The sequence below is a fragment of the Hetaerina americana genome, unplaced genomic scaffold (genome assembly GCF_022747635.1).
Source record: "Hetaerina americana unplaced genomic scaffold, ioHetAmer1.1.p SCAF_4, whole genome shotgun sequence".
In the NCBI taxonomy this organism is placed as follows: Eukaryota; Metazoa; Arthropoda; class Insecta; order Odonata; family Calopterygidae; genus Hetaerina; species Hetaerina americana.
The window spans coordinates 51,683,378-51,711,361 of NW_027286985.1; the positions used below are offsets into that span (position 1 = coordinate 51,683,378).

Here is a 27,984-nt window from a genome sequence, read left to right on the forward strand (position 1 = left end):
AAATTTTGACTAATTAGTCTGGAAGTACCACATGTCGATCATGCAATTCCAACGAAATGATTACTTATTTTTAGTTCAAAATGTCAGAATAATTTGTAATTCAGTAGGTTAAGCGTCCGCAAACGGGGAGTTAGACCTTCCTGCTATGTAATATTATGAAGGCCCGAAAATAATTAATTTTTACCATGTTTCGTCTGTCTGCTGTTAAAATCGCGATGAATGATGGTTTCAGCATGTCACGTGGACAGCGACCAACGAAATTTCAGATAGATGCCGCCATATTTTCTGGTGTAAGAAGAAAGTCGGGGAAATTTTCAGTTATGAAGTGACAAAGTCCGCAATTTCTCTAATCGACTGTTTTAGATAATGGCAAAAAGAAATAATAACATTAGAAACAAAAAAATTCAATCATCAAAGCCTTACGACGTTTCTAATGTAAGTATTAACAGCTGTGATAATCTGCGCGCCTTTGACTGAAAATAGGTTGTTCTTAAAACCAAACGACCTCCAGCAGTGAAGTAATGCACGAGTCCATGTAATAAACTTAAATTCCTCTCTGGTACTCTAAAAAGCCATCACGTATGAAAATTATTTTAAAAAATATTGGAAAACTATTATTTTGGACGGAGTGCGTGAGATTGTGTTGTAATTTTGAGAATCGATAGCAGTGGTTGCTCTTGATAGCTGAAATGCAAAATTTCACAAGTGTTTATTAATATTTGCTCACTATGTACTATTATAAAACGTAGAAATCAGTGACAATTTAAAACCAGTTCTAAGGCGTTCTTTAATTTTATAGTTTGATTTTTTGCTAATAACTCGCCTTAATGTTTCATTAAAATTTCTCTTCTAGTCTTTCGTAAAGAAAGTTGCGTCGCGTGTTTCTGAATTATTGCCTCAGTCAATTTGGCCAACTAAGTGGTTTTCGTCTTCAAACAACGAAATACATCTGCAGGGCAATGGAAGGGAGGCCCTCAATTCTCCACTCGCAGACAATACAGAAGAAACCAGCACGGTAACAGCCAAGAGAGCACGTATTCCATTGAACTCTAATTTTAGCGAGCAGTTTTTCAGTTCAAGTCATGCCTCGGGTTACGAACGTAAGTACTGTGCGTTAGCAAATGATTGAAATAGTATGAGTTTTGCATGCCATGTTCTTAGTTTAGTTAAACGTAATCAACATTTGCCGTCAAATGTGATTCTAGCACACCGACTGAGGCATGCAATACCTAGTGTAAATGCCATAGAAGATGGATTTGACGAACCTATTGCTGGTCCCAGTGGTATTCAGCGACAATTCCAGCCAATGGGAGGTTCAGAGTCATCGGTTTCCAAATCCAGGGATTCCACAAGTTTTAATGCCAAAAAAATAGATATTAATGGTTAGTAGTCATTTTGATTTTTTCATTAATATTAGTAATTCCGGAATTTGTCTTGACACTGTGTAAGGTAGTGTCATATTTATGTATTAGTGGCCATTGTATTAATATCACTGGACGTTGGGGTCTACATTTTGAAAAGTTATTTTCTTACAGTCCTATGTAATAGTTAAATCACTCGGCTTCATTTAATTCATTTTTATACGTTTAATGGTCTACTGAGTAAAGTGCTTCCTCCTTAAGTAGATAGATAGTCGTCTTTATTCTGGGGCGAGATTGAGACTATGGAGTCTCTTATACCACCTAACCACTAAGCTAAAAGTAGCTACTTTAAGAAGAAGATTCAAGGCTATTAATTGTATGGAAAAAGGTTCATTAGAACTGATGTAGTTGCTAATTGATACAATTCAGATAAATAATTGGTCATCATTGGAAGCATATTTGTTCAATTTGTGACTAGTTGTAGCTTAAATATGTCTAAATACAAATATTTTCCACTCGTTTAATCAAGTTATTTAAGCTCCTGGTTATTAGTCTTGCTGTTTTCATTATTGACTTCAATTTTATCTCAGTTTTCCATATGTTATCTATAATTAAACTCTAATCGCCAGTAGTGAAGTACAGTCTAGTGCAAGAATTTATATTAAGAATCTTCCATTTTACACCATGACAGTTTGGAAAGCAACTTATGAATAATATATCAAAATTTCCTGGACAATGCAATGGAATTTCTTCCTTTCACAGTTATCATTTTCATTAATTGAGCATGGGATACTGCCACTTAATACATTTTGCCCATGTTTTATATGCTTATTTATTGCGTGTTTCGTCTTTTTGTTCATTTTGGTTTTCTAATTAAAGTATTTAAATGATGGAAGCTATTGGCACATTCTTCTATAGTGCAATTCACCAATTTATAGTTCATTAGTTTTCAGTCTGTAGTTTGGTTTAAATCCTTAGAAAAGAATCATGATTTCAAATGCAGTGCAAATTGCTACTTCTATGGAATTATCAATGAAATTGGTATTGTGATGAAAAAATTGTCTATGCCATGTTTTCTTCAACTCATACAATTATCCGGATAATTGCAAAATGTTGATCGGAATACTGAAGTGGAAAACATATGGCTCTCCTATAAAAAGTATATTAGGCAATGCAGGGCTATGTTAATGTATTTATAGCCAGTCAATTTGTATGATATTTTAGTGCTGGGGAATTTAGCAAAGGCTGATGAAAAACAACAGTTTTTGTCAAAAACTATTAAATGAAACTGTTAAGTGGGGCTAGTATTTTGCACAAAGATTTCATACTTTTTCTGAAGTGACTCTGGGAGGATATGCGAAGCTAATGAAGAAAAGCTAGGTTCTTCGGAGGTATTAACCATTTGGCTGTAGTTCACTCTCAGGAATCCTACTTTCGCATGCTAAGAAAAGGGAGGGTATAGTGCCTGTAATATTTATTACTTGTGAAATAATAAATTAATCTACATTCACTGCTTAGTTAATGGAAAATTTTCATTAACATATTTTTTAAATTTAAAGTATAATAGTGGACCACGAAGGGGTGAAAAGGTATGTTCAGAGCATTGAAAGGGTTAATGTTAATGCCAGAGTCATTTTCCTGAATCATTCAAGTTACAATGAAAACCTGTGTATCTTGGCGAAAACTATAGTGTTACTTGGCATCAAGAAGATGGTCTTCTGGGGTTTGGAGAAATAATTCAAATGCTTGGGATTCAATTATTTTTAAAAGAATTAGTTTTTCATTAATACCACCAGCATTGTCCAACTACATTGTTAGGTTAAAATATCTTCTTTTTAAGCATTGTTTACCCACATAGCTGTTCTTAAGGCTTGCCCATAACTAGAGATGCTCATTCTTACACTTAAGTTGGATTCTTCCTTTCTTACATTGCTTCAAAAAAGGTCTGTGAATCTAATATTTCTTTTACCCAGTCTTAGCTGAACTTATATTAAGCATTTTGGTAGTTGGCTAATTACTTTTTTTGCATTGATCAAATTAAAATGGAACCTGTATGAATGATAAATCTGAAATCATTCCACTGAAGTAGGGAAAATGTATTTTTTAGGAAAATGAAAATCTGTAGTGACAGGGAAGTTAAGGTACTAGGAGATAACTCACATGGTCTCATAAGGACCAAAAATTTATAACTACATATTTATCAGCGCATGCTGCTAAGCCTCGGCTCTAACTGTAGCAAAACACCCCCAAAGATTTTATTCATGCCCTTAAAAGTAAAATCCCACATCAAAATATGCAACAAAAGATGCTGGAATGCCTCCATTTTTCCTGTTTTAAATATGTGAATGTTACTACTCATCTTGAATCATATTTTTGAGTTTTTCTTTAAGTTATCATATTCAGTCATGCTTTGGATCCAGTGTCAGCATTTGTCTCCTATTGGAAAGTAAGGGTATTTTCAAATAATTTTAAACCAACCACTGAAAAAAATATTGCAAATATCTCTGGGCCTGAATTTCTGCAATATAGCCAGTTAGGTGAGACAATTTTGATAGTGGAAAATACTGTTTTTAATGGAACTGAGAAAAGCAGAAAAGTTTGTAAACCAGTGAAGACCAAAGGTCCCAGTAATACCATATGTGTAACAAAATTTGCAATTACTGTGATCTTCACATTAATACATTCTTGATTAATATATGATTGCATTAACCTACAATTATCAGTGGTAATAACTCCTCTTAAAAGGCATGTACCTTGTATATCCTAATCTAATTGAAATAATTTCTATAATGTGGCATTTGTGTGTAAATATTTTAAGCCAGGAAGTCTTCAACATTGGTAATAATAGCAAGCTATTAAAAGTAATGAAAAATCAGGGTGATTAAAGTACTAAAATTCATATTTACGAACCTTTTCCTTAGACAGTTTCTTAATTCAGTGGTTGGTTTAAAATGTATTACATGATTAAAATGTTTCACAGTTTAGCCAAATTTGTAGAACCAGCATGTACTCATGGGAGAATAAGTAGATATCAATCAAATGAGAGTGATAATATGCATAAGCCGTCGTTGTTCATGTATCAAATGTGCTCAGACTTGAACATTCACTGTTTCACTACTCTAAATTTTTAGTTTACCCATTGTGATCTCTCTGAAGACGTAAATATGTTTCAAATTGCCCCAAAGATGTAGTTAAGTCAATTTGTCTTTAATCATTGCAAATTTTGGTCTGTGGGTTGAATAATCACTTACCTATGACACCAATCCATATTGTTCTAATTGCATTTATTGCAGCCCTGGAGGGAGCAATTTCTCCTGTAATAAAATAAGTTACATTCATTAAACGTTTCATGAATTGACGAGGGAATACATACCTCCACCCTGGTCATCTTGCAATTCATTTATTGGAAAATGTTTATTTTGCCATGATGTATTAAAATATTCCTTTGTGTATTTCAAGTAATACTGAGGAAACCTTTATAATGAAATGGATGCTGATAAGCTTCACTCATGTTTGTTTGAAGTGAGGGATTTGTCCAACATCTCCTGCCTATAATTTCAAATGACGAAGTTCTCTATTCACTGCACCTGATCGAATTCAGCAAATGGTAGTCCCTTCTTTCTCCTTGAGAAATTGATATGGTTTTAATGGGATTAATTTGTAAAAGCAAAGACGAGTGAAAGGGCTTAATGCAAAAAATAATGAAAGACTGACTCTGGAAAAATTTGCATGGAAAAATTGATGGAAATCTAATGACCTTAAATAATTATTAGCTGCCGTCATATTATGTATTTGGTGTTTATTAGGTGATATTAAAACATTTTGTGAGGCTCTGAATTCCTTAATAAATATTACCATGTACCCTGGCCCATGCGCAATGATTTTTCTGGTTAGAATTCACCAAAATTCTTGGATGAGATCAAAAAGTATTTCAGTGTTAATGTTTAATCGAGAGAAAAGAGAATTGTAACATTAAAATATGTAGCTATGTTAACATTTATTTATTGTAGAATCCCAGAAATTGATCAAACATCAAGGGTGCATCGTCCATGTTCCATATTTGTCCTACTATGTGACAATCTTCTCTCCTTTGATCCCATGCGGTTATTCTAATTTTACTTTTAATTCAATGCTTAGTTTTCATCTGTAAAAGCAGGTATGCAAACTAAATAGAAAGGACTGTATTATGCATTGAACAATACTATTATGCGATTTATGGTTAAGTTCCTGTAGACCCAGAGTTTACTGCAAAAGATAAATGTTTGTGTGGATAAAAGTGTGGACAACGTCCCCGTCATTGCAATGCATTTGTTCCACAGCAGCACCACATGTGAGATGAAACTAAACATGCTACATTGTATGCGTTTCGGAATTTATTTGGGATTTTTTTAGGATGTACTGTCAAGGAAATATTGAAGCTCTATTGCTTATTTCTGCCTCGAAATAGTGTTATTGTGAAAATTGTGATAAATATTCCATCATTTTTTATGCCTGGTGAGAGAAAAAATACTTAAGGGAATGAATTTTTCCCCAGCAAATCAGCTTGTGACTTATAGAGCTAAGCAATACCCTTAAAAGATGCATGCTGGTTTCAGAGTTTTGCAGTAAAAAAGTGTATCTCATGGGCTGAGAAATATGGTAATTCACATTAATTGAGATAGGTTTTATGGTTTCAATGAAAATCATTGTGATAACAGTCATGTTGGATCAGAACAGCTAATGGTGTGTGCCACCATTAGTTAGTGCTTACTTGAGAATCATAGTGAAAACATTTTGTGTGATACATTCTTCAATATAGAGTGAGTGACATTATTTACATATTTAGACATGTAGTGGAAATAAAACTTGGAGAAGGAAAGAATTGTGTTGTTTTAGGTATGATTTGGTTGAATTCGAATACAATAATGACCAAGTGGTAACATTTTCTGCTCGATACAATTTATTGCACAACCAGTTTCAATGTATTGCATCATCTTCAGGTAAAAAATGAAGTCAAGTGCTGTTGTATATACACTTGTATTAAAACTTTTGTGTTTTTCTATCATATGTCAACCATCCCTCCTTTTCAGCCACATCCTCACCCTCTTCTTTCCTACCACATCCTCTCCCTTCCTCCTATGAAAAAAAGTATACAAGATGGCACTGAGCTTCATTTTGTACTCAAAGGTGACACAATACATTGAAACCAGTTGTATGATAAATCTTATCTAGTGGTAAATTGTTAACATTTGGTCATTATTATGGAGAAGGAAAGTTGTGCCACTGTTGAACATATTGAACTCAACTGCAACTCCAATGATCATAATAAAATATTTGATAAATGGTAGCAAATGTTGATTAGTGGTTGTGTGGTAGTGGTCCAGGAGGGTTGCAGGAAAGGGTGATAATCACATGCTTAGTTTTGGGCCCCACTGTGTCAATTTTGTTTCATTGGCTTTACTTTAAACTGTATGAGGAATACAGTGTTGTGCAGAATTTAAACTTAAGCTCCAGGATGCACTTTGTATATCCACAGAAAATATTTGCTCAAATAATCTAGGTTTCAATGGATAGCATCATTATCAGATTATGAGCCTACAAGTTGAAACCTAGTACATTTGAATAAATATTTATGTGGAAATACCAAGTGTATTCTTGGATTCATGGATCACTTCCACAAAGTAATGCTGAGAACTACATCGTATTAAACTAAAGCTGTGGTATTTGCTATAAGAACAAATAATCACACTATCTACTGTTAATTTTTAGTTTAGAAGAATCCAATTTGTATCAGATGATGGGAGAGATACCGAGGAAATCCATTTGCTTGTTCTAGTAAATGAAAACTTAAGGCAAAGCACAGGCAGTGATTAGGAATTGGAGAAGTTGATGGAGGAAAATTGTTTACAAATTAGTTTGATTTGTGGAATCCCTTGTTGGATGAGAAATATTTACAAGGTGATGGAACATCGTCAGTTAGTTAAAAATTAATTATACCTTTAGCAAACATTACCTGAACTGTAGACGTTTTCTCTACTTATTGCTAAATGTTATATTTAATTTAATTTTTATTTAAAAAAATTACATTATGAGAAAATGTGCTAATGATAGTTATCCTTAATCTGTTGCATTTGTGTAATGATTGATATTAAAATAAAGGGCATGATAGCCTTATAGATAGATTGCTGAGCTGCTGACCAGAGGGTAGAGGTTCAATTCCTGGGGATTGCTCTAGCCACCCTTGGCGTCAACAAGCTCTTTGATTGTGTCGCTCACCTTGTCTTTCTGGGAAACCACTGGTGGCACAGTGAAAGGAAATGTCCCCCACCCTTACATTTGAATTTCACAACTTTACTACTCTTTATGTAGACGTAGTAGTCCAGGGGTAGAGCATTGGACTACTGACTGGAGGGCCTGGGTTTGATTCCCAGGCATGCCTCTCTGGGCACCTTCAGCTTTACCTGAGTGGTATGTTTTCACAGATACCAGCCTCCTGAGAAACCACAGGGAAAGGATCTGGCCCCCTTTCCCTAATTCGTGAATGTCACACACCGCTGGGTGTAGTATTAGGTTAGCTTTGCCCTTGACTATCTAACCCAATCTTCCGGTTGATAACTGTGGTTTTTGATAACCATATTAAAATTGGTAGTCGCATTAAAAGAGAATGATATTTCTTGGATGGGAAAATTCTCAAATGAAGTTGAGAAATATTTTTGTATTTGTGAACCCAATTAAAAATAGACAGTGTGTCAGTTTTGTAGTGAAAAAATATCTTAGGATAAGAGTATCTTATACCACTACTGTTATGAAAAAGAGCTCCGGAGAACAAATGAAATCTTCACTGGAAAGTGATTGTGAGACATCAATGACCACCTAGTATTTTCATCATCGGTCTTTTTGCCTTCCCCGCTATTTTTCAAGTCTGCTGCATCAACTTCATTGAAAGGAGAAGATAGCCAACAGCTACTGGTCAGTTCACCTTGTTTTTTTTATGCCACCTTAAAAGAATTGAAAAACTACCAGCATAGGCTGGTCCATTGCAAGAAATGGAATGTTATTGATGTTAACATTTTAACTGTGGATAGATAGGAAAGCAATCTTGTTTTCTTATGTTACTAGCAGGTTTGGATGACTGTACAAAAGCTATTAAGATAATAAATTAATGCAGAACTTAAGACTTTCCAATGGATTAGTGGCTACTGTTAGTGGGAGCCTTTGATGAACATTAGACTGGTGAGAGTGGGATGATTTACTTAACTGTTCACTAATGAGTGAAAAGAAAATTCCAAAGAAGTAGAAAGCATATTTTTACCTCTTTTTAGGAACAAGTCTGAAAATTACTGAGGAAATAAACTCATTCATAATGAAGTTATGGAGAAAATTATTGATGCAAAAAGTAAACTGGAAACCTTTAATCCTGCTCATTAATTTAGATAAATGCCTAAAAAATCAGTGAAAAAAATAATTTTTGCTGTTACAGTTATTCTGAAGGGTGAAAAAGGAACTATAGCTTGAATTCATGGATTTAGAGAAGGCATAAAATCAAGTAGTGAGAGCAGTTTTAGGGTGTGCGAGGGGAAAGGAAGCTATTGACCAACTGAATGCAAATAATACTGGACACACGCAAGGGAGGTAACAGAAAAGTGAGATCACTGTAGGAAAGACTGATTGTTTTGAAGTAAGAGGAGCCTTACACCAGGGCGTAGCATTAAGTCAAATTCTACTAAATGTAAGTATTTCTGATGGGGTGGCAGGGTTCAGCTCCTTGGTTTATGTCATTTGTGGAGACATCGTATTGATTGCAGAGAATAGAAAATTGGTACATGTGAAGCTAGGCTGCTGGGTAAGAAAACCAAATGGGCACTGACTTAGAGTGAGCTAGAGCAAGAGAGAATATTTAACTTGTAACTTAAAAGTTACAGAAGATGGATAAATAGTTCACATTGGTATTACAGTGGTAAATTAAGTACATAGATAAGTTCAAATACTTGAGCTTGGAGCAGAAAAGTAGATAGGTAGATGAAGTTATTATGGGAAGGGTTTCTGCAGCTTAGTGCTAATTTATTTATTTAGCGACTTAATTGGACGAGGTTGAGACCTATGGTCTCTTCTTCCACCTAACCCTTACATTACAGATATTAAATTGAAGACAATCACATACAACCAAGCCCTAGATGGAGGGAAAACCACCTAGGCGGGAATCAAACCTGCAACCTCTTGGTTGGTAGGCGAGGACGTTACCCCGCCACGTTACCGGGACCGATGGCGGCAGGTTACAGAGTTATGTGTGATAGGGGGATACTGATGAAGCTTAAGGGCAATGTATACAGAAACGTTATTAGTTCAATACTGTGGGTGCAAAATGCAGGCCAACAAGAACTAGCCACAAAAAGCTGCTGCATGACAATGAAATGCATATGCTCTGATTGATCTGGAGTGTTAATAGACTGGACAGATTAAGAAATGAGTTTATTAGAGGAAGACTTATATGCAAGCCAACAAAGATTACTAAGTGCTTTGGTGGAAGGGAAAAAGATTAGAGGAAGACCAAGAAAGACCTGGTTGGATTGTAAGAAATAAAATATGAACAAATGGGGAGAAAATGAAGAAATTGCCATAGATTGGAAGGAATGGAAGATGAGAGTCCAAGTGTTGAGCCCAAGAGAAATAGGATACAGTTGGGAAGAAGAATATTAAAACTTAGAGTCCACTGAATTCTACCATGAGTCAAGGATCTTTCAATTTTACTGATTAGATTGCAAATAAAGTATTTATTGAAATCTGTAGTATGTTGACTCCATTTGTTGGTAGAATATAGACATAAATAATTCTTGGATTCAAGTCTTGTGTATAAGATATATCAAAGATTGTGTAATCACAAATAGTTTCACCTGATAGGGTAATGCAGGGTTGACGTGCAAGTGCGAATAATATGGTGGTGTATGTAAATCATTTTTTGTTCCTACTTAAAAGGGAAACTAATGAAGCAGAATTTTTGTGGGGTCTTACCAAAGAGGCCTAATAATTAAAAACCTTAGACTGTGTAAAGGGAAATATTTCCGTGAAATTACCAAGATGTGCACAAATTAGTCTGATTAACAGTCTGTGGTGTCTCTATCTGGAATTCTTTAAAACTGAGTTCATTTAGTTTTGTTTTCCAAGAGCAGGTGTTCAAATATTCAGCATGCTAAAATTAATTTGTTGTCATATTGGAATCCTCAAGTGGTACTTGCTGATTGATGTTGCTATTTATATTTGTGTGGTTTTCATGTTGGAATAATTGTCACTCATGTGTGAAAGTAAACATTATTAGAGACCGTCTAATGAAGTGTAATTTATATTAGGTTTGTGTTAGTGTTGTGGATTTTTTTGATGATCATGATCAATTTCCTTATCGTTCTTTTAACATTTTAAGTTCCATCTAATCTTAAAATTTTTCTATTTCTTGTGTAGTTTATAGGATTTTTTTCGGACAGCCCTCATTTTATGCCATGATTTATATTTAAAAATTATGATTCAATAATTTTAAGTGTAAAAAGAAGACATTACATATGTTTGTGTGTATTTTGATATTCTTGTTTCTTATCTATGGGGATGTAATAGGTTTAATGAATAGGAAATACATTGCAAGTGGAACTAGCCTAGACAAAGGGTCATCATTGTTCATATTATTAGGATATTGTCACCCAAAAAAGAGCTAAAATATCTTCAAATGCAACTGTTGTGCATGTAAAATATCCAAAGTGATTCTTTAATAATCTATTCTTATTTATTCAGGAGAAGATCACTCCGATAGCAGTGAATCCACAAGTGGTTGTTCATCCCTTCCACAAGGAGATAATAGTACAGAGATACGTCATGTTAACCGCCCAGAAGCGAAGGAGTTGCATAGTGAAACTCATGAGCAGCCTAATACCAGAACCCCTGTTAAGAGACGATATTCAGAGGCAGCCAATTACAGTAAGTATTGTGTATTACCATTTTGCTCTTCACAGTGACAAGTGAATTCTTTAATAGTAATTCAAGGTGGCCATGAAGCTGTGAACGTTGGGATAAAGTTTGGAGTTGCCCTATTTCTTCAAAACAAATAGTGTAAAGGGCCAAATTAAAAGAAATAAGGAATTTGATTAGTGAACTGGAAATATGAGAATTGTGAGTTCCCATTAAGAACAATGTTCCTGAGATGAGTGAGATAAGTCTATGTTTATTGCGAGCCATCACTCATGCAGGCCATTCTAAAAACCAAACCTGTAGTTAGATTGAAGGCACTCAAAGTATTGAGAGATGCTCTGCTAAAAATACTCTCATGGTGTCTTCAATTAAGTTCTTCACTAAGCTCTTGTGTCAGACCGTCCAACTAAATTCTCTCTTCTTATTGTAAGTAGCCTCCTAAGACATCTCACTTCAGCCAATAGTTGAAGACCTTTTGTCACTCACGTGTATGCATATCTAAGTTATTTAAACCAAAGTGATCAGCTGCATTGTTACCAGCAGTGTAAAGAGAACTTTAATGGCATGATTAATAACACCTTTTGAGTGTTAGATGGTTTTGCAAGTTAAGTATTCACTTAATTGAGTAATTAAGTGGGAGGAGGAGAACTTGTAGTAGTGGATGTCAGCCTGTGCAAAGATAAACTGAAATGCAGTGTATTCCATGTGTATGCTATGCGTCTTCAGATCTACAGTACTGTATAACTGTAACTGTGATCAGCATGAGTTCAGGACTTAAATGAACTCATTAACCAGTGGGTGTAAACCTGCTTGAAAATAATTGTTAGAATATTGTATAGATTAATAATAGAATATAAGGAAAGTAGTTTATTGTACCGGCAAAAATCTGTTTCTGCTGAATAGTTAATTCATTCAAAGGTATCTTACATTTATTTGTTGTCATCACTTTAAAGATTTTTCAAATTCTCGACCGTATAGATTGGTATAAAATTAATTGTTCCACGATTACTTTTTCTCCACTAGAGAAAGTACAACTTTAACAATGTAATGTTAAGTTTTTAGCCCTTTGTAATTGATTTTTGGTTTCAAATTTTTAAATATCAATCCATCTTCAACATCTTGAGCTAGTTTCCCAGTTTCATGATACATTCCATGAAACTGGGGGAGATGCCATGACAGTAACTTCCAATTTAGTGATTTGCCGAATATGCATAACAATGCAGCAATTTCAAAGTATTAAAGTCATTCACCTTGACCAGGGTCTTGGTCAATGCAAATGATTTTTATGCTCTGAAATTGTTGCATTGTTCATGATGCATATTTCCTTATTTTTAAAATTTATTAGCCCTCAAAATGTATCTCTTAGGTCAAGGTTAGTCTTCAATGCATACATGTTAATGTTACTATGTTTTATTTTTATTAATCCCTAGTATCAATATCCTTATTTTTGTGAAAGTTTGTATTGTTCTGCTTTTCATAAAACTTATAAGTTTTAAATGTTCGTAGTTCCCTAGACCATTCATCACTTCTGAAGTCCACGAGTCTGATGTTTCAATTAATGTATGATGCAAATTCAGTAATTTTTATTTTTCCTCCATCCAGGTTCAATGGCTGCCCAGAGTCCTAGACCTTTTGCAGGTCTTGGCGGTTATTCCCCACCTAATAGAATGATGCCAGTACCTGTTGGAAAGAGAAGAAAACCTTCCTTTAACCCAGATGCATTTGGGTTTCAGAATTGGGTAAGATATTTTTGTGATTTTTTAAACTTATAAGCAAATGATAATGTGTGATAAGTGCATAGCTTAATAGTGTAATCTGAACATTATTGCTTAATATATTTATTAGTTCTTTGTTATTTCTAACTAATAATGTAATTACCTCTATAGATGTAAGTTTAGGAATACACTGGTGATGTAATACTCATTTAGAATGAATAGCTCTTGAGTAATAAGTGGTTTTACTTTTAGAGTGGAGAAAAAACTAACATCAAGGATAAAATAGTGAACTCCCCATTTTATTCTGGGAGAACTACATATGGTGGAGTTGCAGCATATCAAACCAGTTTGAATAAAAGTGCATCTCAGGTTCGTTCTCTTAATATATTTTTAAGCACCCATATTGTTAACAATTTACAATATGTATCATTTCTTTGTTTCTTGTCAAAGGATTCCCATGCAGTTCATTAGGGCTGCTGTTTAGGAAGTTTTAGCTGTTTGATTTGTATTGCTTGATTGCGGAAAAAATGCATAATTTCATATTAATGCCTTTCACTTAACATTTTATTCATCAAGATTTGGCTTTATTTAATATAGGCTCTGTTCATTTTAAATAAGCGGTCTTTTTTTCATATTTGTACTCATGCTATTGTTTACAATTTTTATGTCAAATTGACATTTTTTTTACTTGCAGCTAGGGCAAGGGGGCAGAAGAAGTATTCAGATTCGCCCAAAAAATACTTCTCATGTGAGAGAGAATTCCACTAACATAAGCAGTACAGCACGTAGGATAATGGAGGCATTGGAAATGTTTTCTAGCCCAATACAGGTAGGTTTTTTGCGTGTCATCTAATGCTCCACGTTAATCTTAATATATGATCTGGTTGAATTTAAGAATGCTGTCTCCATATATTGAATCAAATATGGTAGTATTTATTTTTTGTTGAATAAAGCCAATTCCCATAATGTTACACATTCATATATGCACAATGGACTAGTTTAACATTCATTCAGCCTTATTTCCATGATGAAAAATATTATATCAGCTAAGATCAGGCATGTGGCATGATGCATAATTTAAGATATCTTAATTTTAGCCATGCGTATACATGCCAATTTATATTGAAGGGAAAAAACAGCTGTGATATATTGTTAGCAATAGATTATCTTCTAATCAATTCCAGGTGTCCTAAGAGAATTTCAGATGATGAAAATGTTCTTATTTGTTGTTCATCTTTCATTCACATATACTATGGCGTACAGCGGTACATTGTATTACCTGTCCAATGTCATAATGAAGCCACCAGATATACCTTATTCTTTCTGACACCTCCAGTTCATAATTATTAACCAATGACCAATATTTGCTGAATCATATTTGGGGACATAGAAAAGCTAAAATTATTCTCCGGAAATTCCTGGTTGGTTGGATAATGGACACCTTGTCATTAGCAGGAAAACAGTTATGGATACCCTTTAAAACAGTTCCTTTTTAATATGTATAAATAACAATACCACCTAAATGCATGGAGACAAAAGTGTGCATGATTTTTTTTTTTAATCTATAAAAGTATACATTTCTCAGAATATTAATCATTCCGAATAAAACTGGAAAAGAAGGGGTGAAAAATATCATCTTTCAAGCGTTTTTTACAAAATAATTATATTCTTCTAATAAATAAACAGCTGTTAATATATATATTATAACTATTTTATATTAATTTGTGTTTAAATAATTTAAGTTATCATTTGAAACATGCAAGATCATAAATTAAGTATTTAAAGATCAAGGCATCATGAGTTGGCAAAATTAATTGAGAAATAATCAAAACAATTGGGGTCAAAGTGAAGAATACCCAGGTAACAGTTCTTCCTTGGCCAATTGTCTTTACTATGTATGGTAAACTGTTGATTATCCATTTGCGGATTTTCCATGATACTCTTTTCCCTGCACCTCAAATTTTAATAAAGGTACTGTTGTAAAGTAAATGAAATATCTAGAAACTTTGATTTACAGTAGAGCTTCACTCAGCATGTTATTCGCTTAGTGAGCAAAAATATTGGTTCCAAAAATGTCTCCTAACAAGTGACTGTGTGGATGAGTGTTGAGGAGAGGGGAATTCCAAGATTGATTGCATGACTGCTACTGCAGTGTGCCTCTAGCAATCGTTCTGCTAACATTTTAGCTAGAATTTGAACAACATTAATGAGAATATAATTTGTGAGAGTTGGAAAGTGATTTTTGTTGACCTCGTTAATAAGATGTCACAATCATCGTTGGGAAAATTAATTATTATTAATAAAAGTATTCAAGTTGAGCTGTAAGTGGTTTGAGAAGTTAATGAGAACCGTCATCCTTGTCATCGTGAGGCATGGTAAAGCAGCAAGTCCAGCACAGCAAAGAACTTCATCGGAAGTTCATAGATTCTGAGGGTTACCTGCCACAGCATGTTTTTAATTGTGATGAGACTTCTCTGTGGGAAGGAGATGCCAAAGCAAACCTATAAATAAAAAAATACAAGCTTGAAATACCTGGGCTTCTTTAAAAGTTGAATTTTGCAAAATCAAAAGCTGTCATTATTTATTTTATTTAATGTTTTTACAAAAATATTTTTTTCCATCCATACATTCCCATAATTGTTTCCCTCAAATTCATTAGCCCTGAGGATTCCATATTCTCTTTTAAGGTGAGAAAATACCTTGTTTTACTATGTAAGAAATAAGTCATTAACTATCTATTAGTTTTATTGTACTTGGCATCATATGATGATTAAGAACCCATATTGGCAATCCTTTTTTAAAATATGTCCCTCACCAGTCATGTGTATTTTCCTGGCTATGTGGTCTTTCTGAGGAAAATATTTTCTGCTATTCACTTTATGACAGTTGTGTGTTCCTGTATATATAAAATTCTCCCTTATAAAATGGAAAAAATATACATACTACTGCTAAAAAAAACTCCACTTGATGATACAGGATGAGAAGTTTTTTCTTATCTGCCCATTTATATGACAGCCATATTTTTCTCATCTGTTATCAGTGTTTCTTGATTGTCCTTGTTTTATCAAGCATCCAATAGCAAGGATTTATGAGTTTACCGTAGTTCCTATTTATAATCCTTCTACCTAAAAGCATAGGTAATTAGAAATCAAAATGTGGCATAATTATCATTGCATTTTATTGATTATTGTTACCTATGAAGAGATTCTAAGTATTAGAATGAAAACTTTAATGATATAGAAATTTAAATAGTGGGAAAAATTAAATGAGTCATGGGGAAATTAATTCCAGGGGTGTAAAAATCAAGATGACAAAATCATCTTCTGATAAATGTGAATCTACTATTCTGAAAGTGAAATTTTAGAGTGAGTATAATCCTTTTACAGTCAAGCATTCTTCATCATGACTAATCAACCTGAAGGTAGGCTTTTATAGGTTAGAGTATATCTTATCTCACACCCCACCTGAAAGCAGTGCTGGGACAAGAGTATTTGACACCTGCAATAGATAGAAAATTTTGTGTGTGTTTAAAGAAAATCTTCTTTTTTTTAATTTTCTGTGTCCATTTTAATTTTCTGTTGGTAAGGGAATTTGTATGAAACACTAAACTCTCATGTGTTAATTTAGTTTAACTGAATTAATTCATTTCCATGTTGACTTTGGTGACATTACTTTGTGATTTTCCAGGATGCCAAGAAGATTCCATTGAATGATAGTCTCCATATCAAAAGAAGGAAAGTTTTAGCAAGCCAGGATATTTCCCAATCTTCCTTGCATTCCTCCCAGTCGTCAAATCTCACTATGCCAAATTCAACCAGCCACCACTCTGGGGAAGTAGCTCCACCACTGAAAGAGCTGATGGTGCCAACAGTGCCGGACATTCTTGCCATGCGAAGGCGACAGAGACTTCAAGGATCAACTGTGGCTGCTCGACAAGCAGTTTGTGAAATGAGTATGCTTCCTCCTAGTGCAGAGAAAGCCAACCAAAGTGATCATGTGACACTCTCCTATGTAGACAATAGAAATAAGGCTAGGGCTGGTGGAAAGATTAAGTCCAAGGATGAGATTGATCAAGAGCCAGTTGAAGAGCCCAACCTGCCCAATATTGCATTGCCCATCACCTCCTTACCCAAGTTCGATTTCATCCTCGCACCATTTTGTCCACCCCAGCAACCCCCCAAACTAGCTGAGAGTCAAATATCGTCAAAACCAGTTGATTCATTGTCCTTTAAATTCTCGTCACCAATAGCTTTTTCAGGTGCATCTGAAATGCCAGTGTCATCCAATAATTTTACATTTAGCAGCCCTCTCAGAGCCATTGGCAAAAATGCTGTGGCTAGTAGCACTTCAAAACTTAATCTCATTAGTTCCAGTGTAAGTGTTAAATCTGCAGGTAGTGCAGAAAAAGTTGAGCATTCTCTTTGTGCTGAAAGAAGCACTTCCATAAATGAAAACATTTCCCAGTTTAAGAGCCCATGGACATGTAAAGGTGCAACACCAAAAGCAAGTGGTGACAATGGTGGTAGTAGCACGAAAACTGTAGATATAGGAAACTTGCAATTTTCTTCTGGAAGTAAATTGTCTCAAAATAGTTCATTTGGTGACAAATTCAAGCCTGCTACTGGTACTTGGGAGTGTGAAACATGCATGGTTCGTAATAATGGTGATGTATCAAAATGTGTTGCATGTGAAACCCAGAGAAGCGGTAAGGGAGGTGCTACGAGCAGTGCTAAAACAATCTCAGCTGTCTCTTCTGGTTTTGGGGACAGTTTTAAACCTCCAAGTGGATCATGGACATGTGACACATGTTTAGTGACTAATCCTAGTACATCTACTAAGTGCCAAGCTTGTGAAACTCCCAGAGTGAAAGAAGGAAAGGCATTGGCTGGTAGTGAAGGCTTAAAGGTTGACAACAAGGTTGTGGAAAGTGGTTTTGGGGATAAATTCAAGAAACCTGAAGGAGACTGGGATTGCAGCATATGCTTGGTAAGGAACAAGGCAGGTGGCCCTCAAAAGTGTGTTGCCTGTGAGGCTCCAAAACCAGGAACAGAACCTGTCAAAGCTATGCCAGTATCAGGGCCTAAGTTTTCATTCGGATCTCCTGTGGCATCAGGGTTTAGTTTTGGAATAGACAAAGCAGATCTGCCAAAAGAGGGGGATGCAGTAGATAATTTAAAACCCTCATTCACATTTGGAAATCCTAGCACAACTCCTGCTTCTGGGTTCACATTTGGGATCAATAATGCATCTGATGGAGTGGCAAAAGAAAAGGGTACTGGATTTGTGTTTGGATCTTCCACTTCTGACTCCATTGATGGACCTGAGAAGTCAAACATGCCTCAGAGTGCACCTAAATTTACATTTGGGGTGAAAGAGGATACTGAAAAGAAAGCTACTGACAAGCCGACAAGTATTAAAACTGTAACGGAAAAAATTGATGATGCAGTTAAAATACCAGACACCAAAGGTGCTGTTGAGATTGAAGTTAAAACTGTTCCTGTTACCACCAGTAGTCCAGTAGGCACTGAGTTTGGTACAAATATCATGTCATCCAAACCTTTGTTTGCAAATAAACATGCATCAACATTTTCTTTTGGCTCCTCAGAAGGTGAAAAAAAGGAGCCCAAATCCAATAGTAATATGTTCTCATTTGGAGGTAATTCAGCTGTGAATAAGCCTTTGGATGAGGAAAAAAAGGCTCCCAGCATTGCTTTTAGCTCCCCATCATCCTCAACTAATAGTCAGTCAGTGTTTGGTGCAAGTGCAGGGAGTTCTGGTTGGAATGCTGGCACTTCCTTTAAGTTGGATTCTTCACCAAAATCTTCCATTTTTGCAAAGAGTTCATTAGTTTTGGGATCACAAAATCAAAACTCCAATCCAAAAGTGGAGGGAGGTACTAATGCTGGAACACCAGCATTCACGTTTGGTGATTCAGTCAAAACTGAAGCAAGTACTAAGTTGCCAGAAGTACCCAGCACCTTGTCATCAAATTTTAAATTTCAGGAGTCACCCAAGACTTCCATGTTCAAATTTGAAGAAAAACCCAAAATTGTATCATCAAGTTTGCCTTCATTGCCCACTAGTACTTTTTCAACCAATCCATTCGCTTCTGGAGGTTTTGGTGCAGGGAACAAAGAAAAGGCACCAGTTAGCAGTACAACACCGGTGTCTACAGCTGCATCCTCGACATCAACTGGTAATGATTCATCCTCTGCCAAGACAACTACTGCAGGACTGTTTGTGTTTGCAAAAGGGGCATCATCTGCAGCTGTCTCTTCAACATCTGTTTCCACAGATCCAGCAGCCTCCAAAAGTAACAGTCCCGCATTGTTTATGTTTGGAAGCAGTACAAGTTCTCAGTCAACTGTGTTTAATGTGGCTGAACAAAAACAGCCTATTCCAACTACTACTGCTGCTACCACCACCAATACAGAGCAGCCAGCTCCACCACTTGCTAGTAGTATTGGGTCCACCCAAAATATATTTGGTAATGTCATACCAAAAGCCTCAGTTTTTGGAACTTCATCCTCAACTACATCTCCGTCCTCAGCAGCTTCTTTACTGACGGCTACCAAGTCAGGAGCCTTGAGCTCAGCAAACACTACATTTGCCTCTCCAACTTCAAGTTCTATGTTTGGTTCCTCCGTTTCATCCTCTGTAACCGCTGCAACAACTCCTGCCACTACCACTACAGTATCCTCCACATCAACCACTTTTGGTTCATCCATTTTTGGAACTGCATCTACAAGTTTTTCAACTGTTGGTTCTGCAACTCCTGCTCCTGCTTTTGGATCTACAGCATCAGCTCCCCAAGCAGCACCGTCTGGTTTTGGTGCTCCCCAGACATCATCAGTCTTTGGCATTGGCTCTTCGGCTTCATCTACTACTCCTTTCTCCTTCACAGCGAGTGGTAAATCTACCACAGAAGAACCGACAAGGCCCCAAGGAGTTAATGCTCCTTTTGTTTTTGGTGCTGGAGCTGCTGCCACTGCCACACCTGCAGCACAACCTTTTACTTTTAATGCTGCTCCTAGTAAGCCAGCCTTTACTTTTGGTAGCTCTGCTGTTGGATCACAGCCTTCAGTGGGAGGCAGTGCACCTCCTGCAGCTGCTCCCAATGCTCCAGTTATAGGGGGATTCTCTTTTGGCGACACTTCTAAGGCAGCAACACCATTTGGATCCACCCAACCTGCAACTAGCATTGCTGGAGGGACTGTAAATCCATTTGGCTCACCTGCTCCACCTGTGGCGAATATCGCTCCATCAGCCCCCACTTTTGGTGCTCCCCTTGGAGAAGGCAATACTGCAGCCAGTGGAACATTTGGAGCTACCCCGGCATTCAACTTTGGCAGTTCTCAGCCGAGTTCTGTTTTCTCTTTCAATGGTAATCAGGTATGTAAGAGCAGCTCAATTAAAGCTGGTTGTTTTTTTTCAAAGATTTGATGCAAAAGTCATCTTGTCTGTAAACAGCATAGTTTTAATCAGGCCCTATTATATTCAAATACATCACCGTTCTGCATTGAAAGTACTCTTTACCCAATCATGGCAATAATTCTGTATATCTCATATGGAGCCACTTGAGATTATTCAATTTAAAATGAAAATAGGCCTTTAATTTGCTATTCAATCCTCCAAGAATTACTCAATTTTAGGATATATATATGTTTATTAAGAAGGAAAGGTCATGCTGATCAATATTTAATATTGATTATTTCTAACTACATTTGAATCTTAATGCTGTCCATTGTTATGTAAAATTTTCTTTTGTGCAGGTGTCCCAAGGATACCTCCAACTGTGATTTTTATGGGTTTATTTTTTGAACTCTCATATTTGATGTGATGATTTTATTAAACTGCTTTGATCGCAAGAAAAATTTATTTTTGCGGGAATGAACTATAGTTAATGTTAACTGAAACAAGCAGATTTACATGCTTCTTTACTAGCATGGTAGGCCACTAAATCCTTCATCTTTTTGTTGTCTTTTATAGCTTTTTCCCCTGTGTTACCCTGTAAAAGTGTAGTTGTGTTTCAACATAACTGGAATAAGTTACAATGAAGAGTTAGCTCTTTATTTGCTTTCCCATGCATGGAAATGCCCTTTCATTTGTTGCACCTATATTTTTGTGCAGTAAATGTCCATGGAACATTGGATGACTCCTAATTTCTTTGTATCATTGAGTTATTATTTACTTAGAACTGTTTCCTTTCATAATAGTCTCTCTTTTATAATTGGTTATTTATATTATTTTCATCGATTTTGTGATTTGAAATAAATGGGACCATGAGCTTATTTTTGTGCTCTTATTATGGTATATTTTGTTTGAAACTTATTTATTGATGATATTTATTTATTAATATTTTTTGTGTCAAATTATACAGGCCAATGTTGCACAGACTCCAGCTTTCAACTTCGGCCAAACACCACAGCAAAACGCAGCCCCTCAAGTTACCTTCAATCCCAATATGCCTCCATCTTTTAACTTTACTGGGGGAGCAACTCCACAGTTTACGTAAGTTGTACTTTTTAAGGGCATGAAAGAAGAAAATAATCAAAGTTACGTTATTTAATAGGTATCGTTCCAAAAGTAAGGCAAAGTTGTAGGGTAGTGTGGGTTTCTAAACTGGAATTATAGTTTTGCGTAAAACCTCTATAGGGAGTCTGGATTATCTACGTATACATAAAAGGAGATGTTTGACAGTCTCCCTCTCACAAGTGTGTGCAAATTTTTCATTACTGTGAAATGTCAAGTATTATTGTACTTTGCTGGTACAAATCAAGTAACCCCGACAAATTAAGAAATGTCAAGGTTGATGCTATCAACTAAGATAACAAACTTGAGATGGTTGCCCAAGGAACCAAGTAGGAAAAAATAAATGATAAATGTGAAATTTCTCCAAATTTAGTAGCTGACAAGGATAATGTAGGATGCAGGCAATACAGCAATAGTGGCAGCTCAGTATTTCATGAGCTCTAGGTCCTACTAGTTTGCTGGCTACTTTGAGCAGCTCCCTTTTTTGCCAATAATAATGCAATAATCACAAATTAGCTAATTCCTATTACTTTTCGGGATATTGTAGCCCTGAATTGCACCCTTTTACAATGTAGGTTTAAGGATAAAACCAGGAAACTATTCATAAAATGTATAATACTTTTTAATAACTTAACGGTTATCAATAGCATGAATTTTCATATTTTAATAAAATGTATATAAATTTGGGTGGTTGAACTCATTGACTACACTAATTTGATATCACAAACAGGATGCACTATTTTTTTAGAGATAGTGCATCGTATCATGGCATTGGTTGAGAATGTAATCTATTAATTCTAAGACTTGATTAAAAATTTAATTTTCTTTGTTAGCAGTAATGTGTAACTTGTTCAATTGTTTTAAAAATGTTGCAGGATGTCATTTGTTATTGCACAATTTCTGGCTCAAAATTACTTACGATTTACATTTGCCAATGTGCAGCTCTTAAAAGTAGAGCTAGAAAACCTTAATTATTAGGCAAATAAACTACAGAACTCAAGGTCATGCGAGCAAATTTAGGAGTCCATAATGTTTCAATTGCTCAGATATTGGCCATTAAGTCTTATTTTCATTTACTGTCACCTACTAATAAACCTATATACTTCTTGAATATTGTCTGCTTGCTGCCGGTGGACATAGGTTACAGACACATGCATTGAAATTAGTCCTTACATCCAATTGCCAATTTTAATTGGAAAAGTGTGACAGAATTCTTAATTTGCATGAATGTTGCAACAATTGTCCCAGTCCACCACCTATCACTGACATAGCCCAGCTACTAAATTTTGTCCATTTAGAGGCCCACTTACTAGGGATATATGTGGCATTAAATAACTTTTCTAGCTGCTTATATCTGCTGGCAAAATCAATGGAGAAGCCTGATTATCTGATGTCCAGAATTGTACTTATAATCCATGTATAAGTATGATTATGTCAAGGACTAACTGAAATGCCACCCCATGAAAAATAATGAGCCATCAAATGTATATTTATGGCTATAAATTGCAAATGACCACATCAGGCTGCAAAGTGTGCACTTTGACTTAAAATGAAAATGGAATTTTAAGATTTAAGTGTTTATGCAAATTTTGATCACTCAGGTAGTTCATGATATCAAATGACCACTGTGGATGCTATGTGTAGGCCTCACATGATCTCTTGAATTTACTTCACATTTAAATAATGGGAAACTGTCTGTTGGGTTTTACTCATTGTAACAGAATTTTTGTTAAATGCTGTACTTGCTATATCAGGCTTCTGCTGTATGTTTCAAATTAATAATTAAGCTGGTTAGCCATTTAAGTCTTCAAAGTCTCATGTGTGACCCAGCCTCCTCAGCTTGTTGGCACTAAAATTTAGAGCTTCAAAAGTTTCAGAATTAATATTTTGGTTGTTGCTTTGACATGAAGTGACACCAGTTTATGCACAGCTTGTAATGGAGACATTGCCCTTTTAAAAATTCAAATTAAATGAAGCAGGTGCCATACTGTTGAATTTCTAAATGCCAACTTGTGTAACCTTTTCACTGCTCGTCACTCCCCGGAAACCTACTACTCACATGTGGTGAAAAGAGAGGGTATTGTCTGCTGTATGTTTCAAATTAATAATTAAGCTGGTTAGCCATTTAAGTCTTCAAAGTCTCATGTGTGACCCAGCCTCCTCAGCTTGTTGGCACTAAAATTTAGAGCTTCAAAAGTTTCAGAATTAATATTTTGGTTGTTGCTTTGACATGAAGTGACACCAGTTTATGCACAGCTTGTAATGGAGACATTGCCCTTTTAAAAATTCAAATTAAATGAAGCAGGTGCCATACTGTTGAATTTCTAAATGCCAACTTGTGTAACCTTTTCACTGCTCGTCACTCCCCGGAAACCTACTACTCACATGTGGTGAAAAGAGAGGGTATTGTCTCTCCTTAACCTTTATTATTCCATAAATAATGAAATAATCAAATAATAAAAAATAATCTAGATTTACTGTTTATTTAATGAAAAATTTTTATTAATTTATTTTTACAAGCATAATTTCTAAGTATTTAAGTCCACCACTGAGTGGCTGAAAAGGTACATTCACAGCAGCCTAGCCATGCATACATACTAGTTAAGTTCGCTGCAGTCTGGTGTGCATAAATAGCAGGTACTTTCACAGCAGTGAAAGGGTTAACCAAGGGATTTTATTGAGCCATGAAGGCTACGTTTTACATTAAATTTACTGTTGCCTGCAGGATTATCCTGTATGAAATTAATATCATTCTAAATATATTTGGAATTTTAATGGTGCATGACTTTGTTTTATTTTTGTGCTAATTGTCTTCATCTTAGTAGGGGATGCCCTGTGAACTCTTTCATATCAATTGTATTAAGTGTAGATGGAATAGGAGACAATATTTGCTTGGCTGGAGAGCCTGATCTTGACATCAAGGTGATATTGTGGGGGATGCTTATGGCTTTGAATGATATGAAATAAATGTGCAAATAGTGATGGTAGAAGTTTCTAGATAGAGATTTACACTGTCTCTCAGTATTGTAGGAAGGCATTTATTGAAAACTGTACCTGTTTCTGGAACTCTTTTTCACGTGTTAAACTCAATTTTTTGGAAGAGGCATAAAATAGAACTCCGTTCAGTCAAACATATTGAAAGTAATTTCATTGAATTCACTGATCAGTTAGTCTTTTTTAAAATGAAATATTTGTAAATTCAAGAATATTCACAATATCACAGTGATATCGTAAAGTGAGTGCATACCCTCAGCTAATAAAAATTTGTAAACATAATATTTGGTGCACTAGGAAGAAAAAAGAAATTGTTTTTTCAATGAAAAGTAATAATAATAATGAATAAATGTGGAAGTTTAATTCACGTTACTTGTTTTTTTAGTCTAGTGTTCAGTAATTAATTATTAACATTTTTCTTCAGGGCAACTCCTGGAGTTCTGAACTCAGTACCTGCAGCCAATCCATTGCCAAGAAGAATCAAAAAAGCTGTACGTCGATCTCAACAACCACGCTAATGAGAAAATTGCTTGTGGCATGTGATACACCAAGCTGATACCATTTTGAGGAATTGATGGGATCCCTGAGATTGTTGCTAATGTGCGTTTTCAGCTGTGTAAACAGTTACTTTAATGTGTATAGATCGTTACCCCTGTGACTAATAGCCAATACTTGGTTTCTCACCAGAAGTTGGTTTAGTGATGTTTTTGTTTTGGGAAACAACTGTGTATTTCTTGCTGGTAAAGGAACATGGTTAATTGGTATTTGTGAGTATTGAATAAATGCGAACTGTTTGTTAAATATTTAGTTCTCTTTTTATACTTATGCAGATTATAACCACCACCATGCTGCAAAATATTGCATTTTGGTCGATATGTACCTATGAGTAAGACATTATTTTTACCATTAGTGGAAATATCCTTGTTATGATGCTTAAATGAGCAGTTATGCAATCTGACTGCATTTTAAGTTGTACACTATAATTTTACGATTTTGACCCCAAAATGTTGGTTTCTTGGTAGAGCACAAGCTGTTTCGGGGGAATTGCTGATATAAAAATCATTTCAGAAAATTATGTGCTATTCATTTTATGGGATGAACTGTGCTAATATTTAAAGATGATATTCAATCAATAGTTTGGTCAATTATTGATTGTTTGATCAAATTTTTCTTATTAATTCCTATGGATAATAAAAGTTTTTTCAGGTTGTTTTTATATCCATTATATATTTTTAAGATTCCTAATGCAGGTATTAGTAAATTATTTGACTGAAACAAATTTGGCAAACTTTTATCATGTTAACTCTTTTTGAGTGAATGATTACTACAGTTCAATGCCCTTCCTTCAGGCGTAGGTAGAATATAATATGATAGCACAATTATAAATTAATAGGCTAAGAAAACTCACTGCAAAAATGGTGAACTAGGTAGTCACATTTGGTGTATTGTACATGTTATAAACGTATCAAAGTGGCATTCAGGCAAAGGGTTGATGATTGTCACCCTTTTTAGTCAATTGATGTACATTTCATGTAAGATTTTGATATTTGGATATTGAAGACTGCTGAATGCCATTTTCCAAGTGTGTGGTTTAGATTTCTCTTTGAGTTTGGGTAGGCAGACATTGCCTTCCTGTGCAGGGAACATTCTCATTGTATAAAGGACTTCAAACCAGTCTGTTTTAATGACTATTCTTTAATAGAAGAGTTGAAGTTCTTGTTTGAAAGTGATATTAGTCAAAGTTGAATATTGTTCACTGAGGCATGAGAAAATGGTGCCAATTATAAAAAATATTGAGAATGTTCGCTGTATGGGCATGTTATTTTGTATTTACTTACTATTTGTTGTTCTATTTAGAATTAGCCTAATAAAGAGTTATTTACACAAATCTACGGTCTGACCCATAGAATTCCCCTATGAAAATTAAAATGCTACATTTTCTGTAAAGCATTGAGTAAAATTGTTTGAAGTCGCATATACTATCATTTGGTAGAGCGTGTATGTGTAAAAAAAATGAGCATTACTGTGATATTCTTTGTGGGTCAGGCCGGAAATACAAAAAATGTCCATTTTTCATGTAATGGCAGGCTCACTCCTTGACATACTAGTTCCTCCTTGACAGAGAATGATAAATATTTCTATTTTGTTACTGAAGTTGCAATAAGCAGAAGGAGACACTTGTTACTTGCAAAGACATTGACATATTGCACATGTTCTTCTAACTAGTGGAATGCTTTTGGGCTTATATTTATGAATCAATTGTTGAATCCAATGGAGTAATGAAAGGAGTTAGACTGCTTACTGTACATATTTTGCATGATGATGTAATTTTCCTGTTCTTTTGAAAAAATGGAGCTGTCTTGCTGAAGATGTTATTTGGAAGTGTCATGTTTTTTCTGTTTTTTTATGTTATAAGTGACTTCCTTGTATGGTATTTTTGGCAAATGCAGCCTTGCCTATATGTGTGTGACTGTGAGTGTGAATTCTACTCTTGATTCCTTGTCTGTGTACATGTTGTGGTTGGGGGCCTTAATTACATTGGTAAGTTACTTCTTATTTCCTGTAGTACTACAGAAAAGAAATAATGTCTTCAGTAAGGACTTTGTGTCTTTGTTAATTTTATGATTATTTTGAAAATGAATCACAAGAATGTCATATGCCAGTGGTCAAGCTATCCACATGGTACCTCTGATTGTTTATTGTTTTGTTAATGTAAAGAAAAATATTAGTGGTTTTATGGGGTTGTGAAAATTATGATGGGTTTTTTTCCTATCCGCTGTGATGATCTGGTTAGGACAACAGTGACAAAGTTCTGATTTCATATATTCTTTACATGCATCAACCCGTTAATCCAATAGCCATTATTATTGACTGTGATAAGTCCCTGTTTAAAAAGTGGTTTGTAAGATTATTTATTGATCCTTTTATTTCTTGAATGTAAATTTGTTCCGTACATAGCATAGCTAGCAGTTTTTTTACTGCTTACTTCATGGAAGTACTTAGGATTAAGTTAAAATTTACACTTGCCCAATGTCAATGTTATTTCTACTCCAACCTAGAATTTAAAGAAAACCAAAATCCCCAGAAGGCATATGACATTTTGAGTATTTGAAATTCTTAAGCATTGTATTATGTGGTATATAATTATCAACTACAATGTACCAAGAAATCTTTCAAAATACATTTTATAATATACAGAAGTTAATGAAACAAATTTTACTGTGTATGCCTCCTATCCAGTTAAGATTTGGATCCAAGCCAAATGGTGCAATCCTGTTTATACTCCCTATAAATTGTTCATAAATATTTTGAGGGAATTATTATTTGGTTGACTACATTCTAAGAAGGTTTTGGATGAGCACAGAAAACACCTATACCCTCCTTAGTCTCTCCTAGCAACACCCAACTTTACATCGGATACTACAATAAAACCTTTTTCAAATTTAAAACTT

At 35.1% G+C, this 27,984-nt stretch overlaps 1 protein-coding gene across 1 annotated transcript; it reads left to right on the plus strand.

Annotated features, from left to right (window-relative positions):
- The first annotated feature begins 265 nt into the window (after positions 1 to 265).
- On the plus strand, positions 266 to 27,286 carry LOC139692599 (nuclear pore complex protein Nup153-like). Its single transcript, XM_071590874.1, has 10 exons — positions 266 to 435; positions 854 to 1,100; positions 1,206 to 1,382; positions 11,118 to 11,300; positions 12,894 to 13,030; positions 13,259 to 13,375; positions 13,701 to 13,835; positions 16,694 to 20,398; positions 21,387 to 21,517; positions 24,957 to 27,286. The coding sequence occupies exons 1-10, from the start codon at positions 367 to 369 to the stop codon at positions 25,048 to 25,050; spliced, it is 4,995 nt and encodes a 1,664-aa protein (XP_071446975.1). The 5' UTR covers positions 266 to 366; the 3' UTR covers positions 25,051 to 27,286.
- The last annotated feature ends 698 nt before the right edge of the window (positions 27,287 to 27,984 follow it).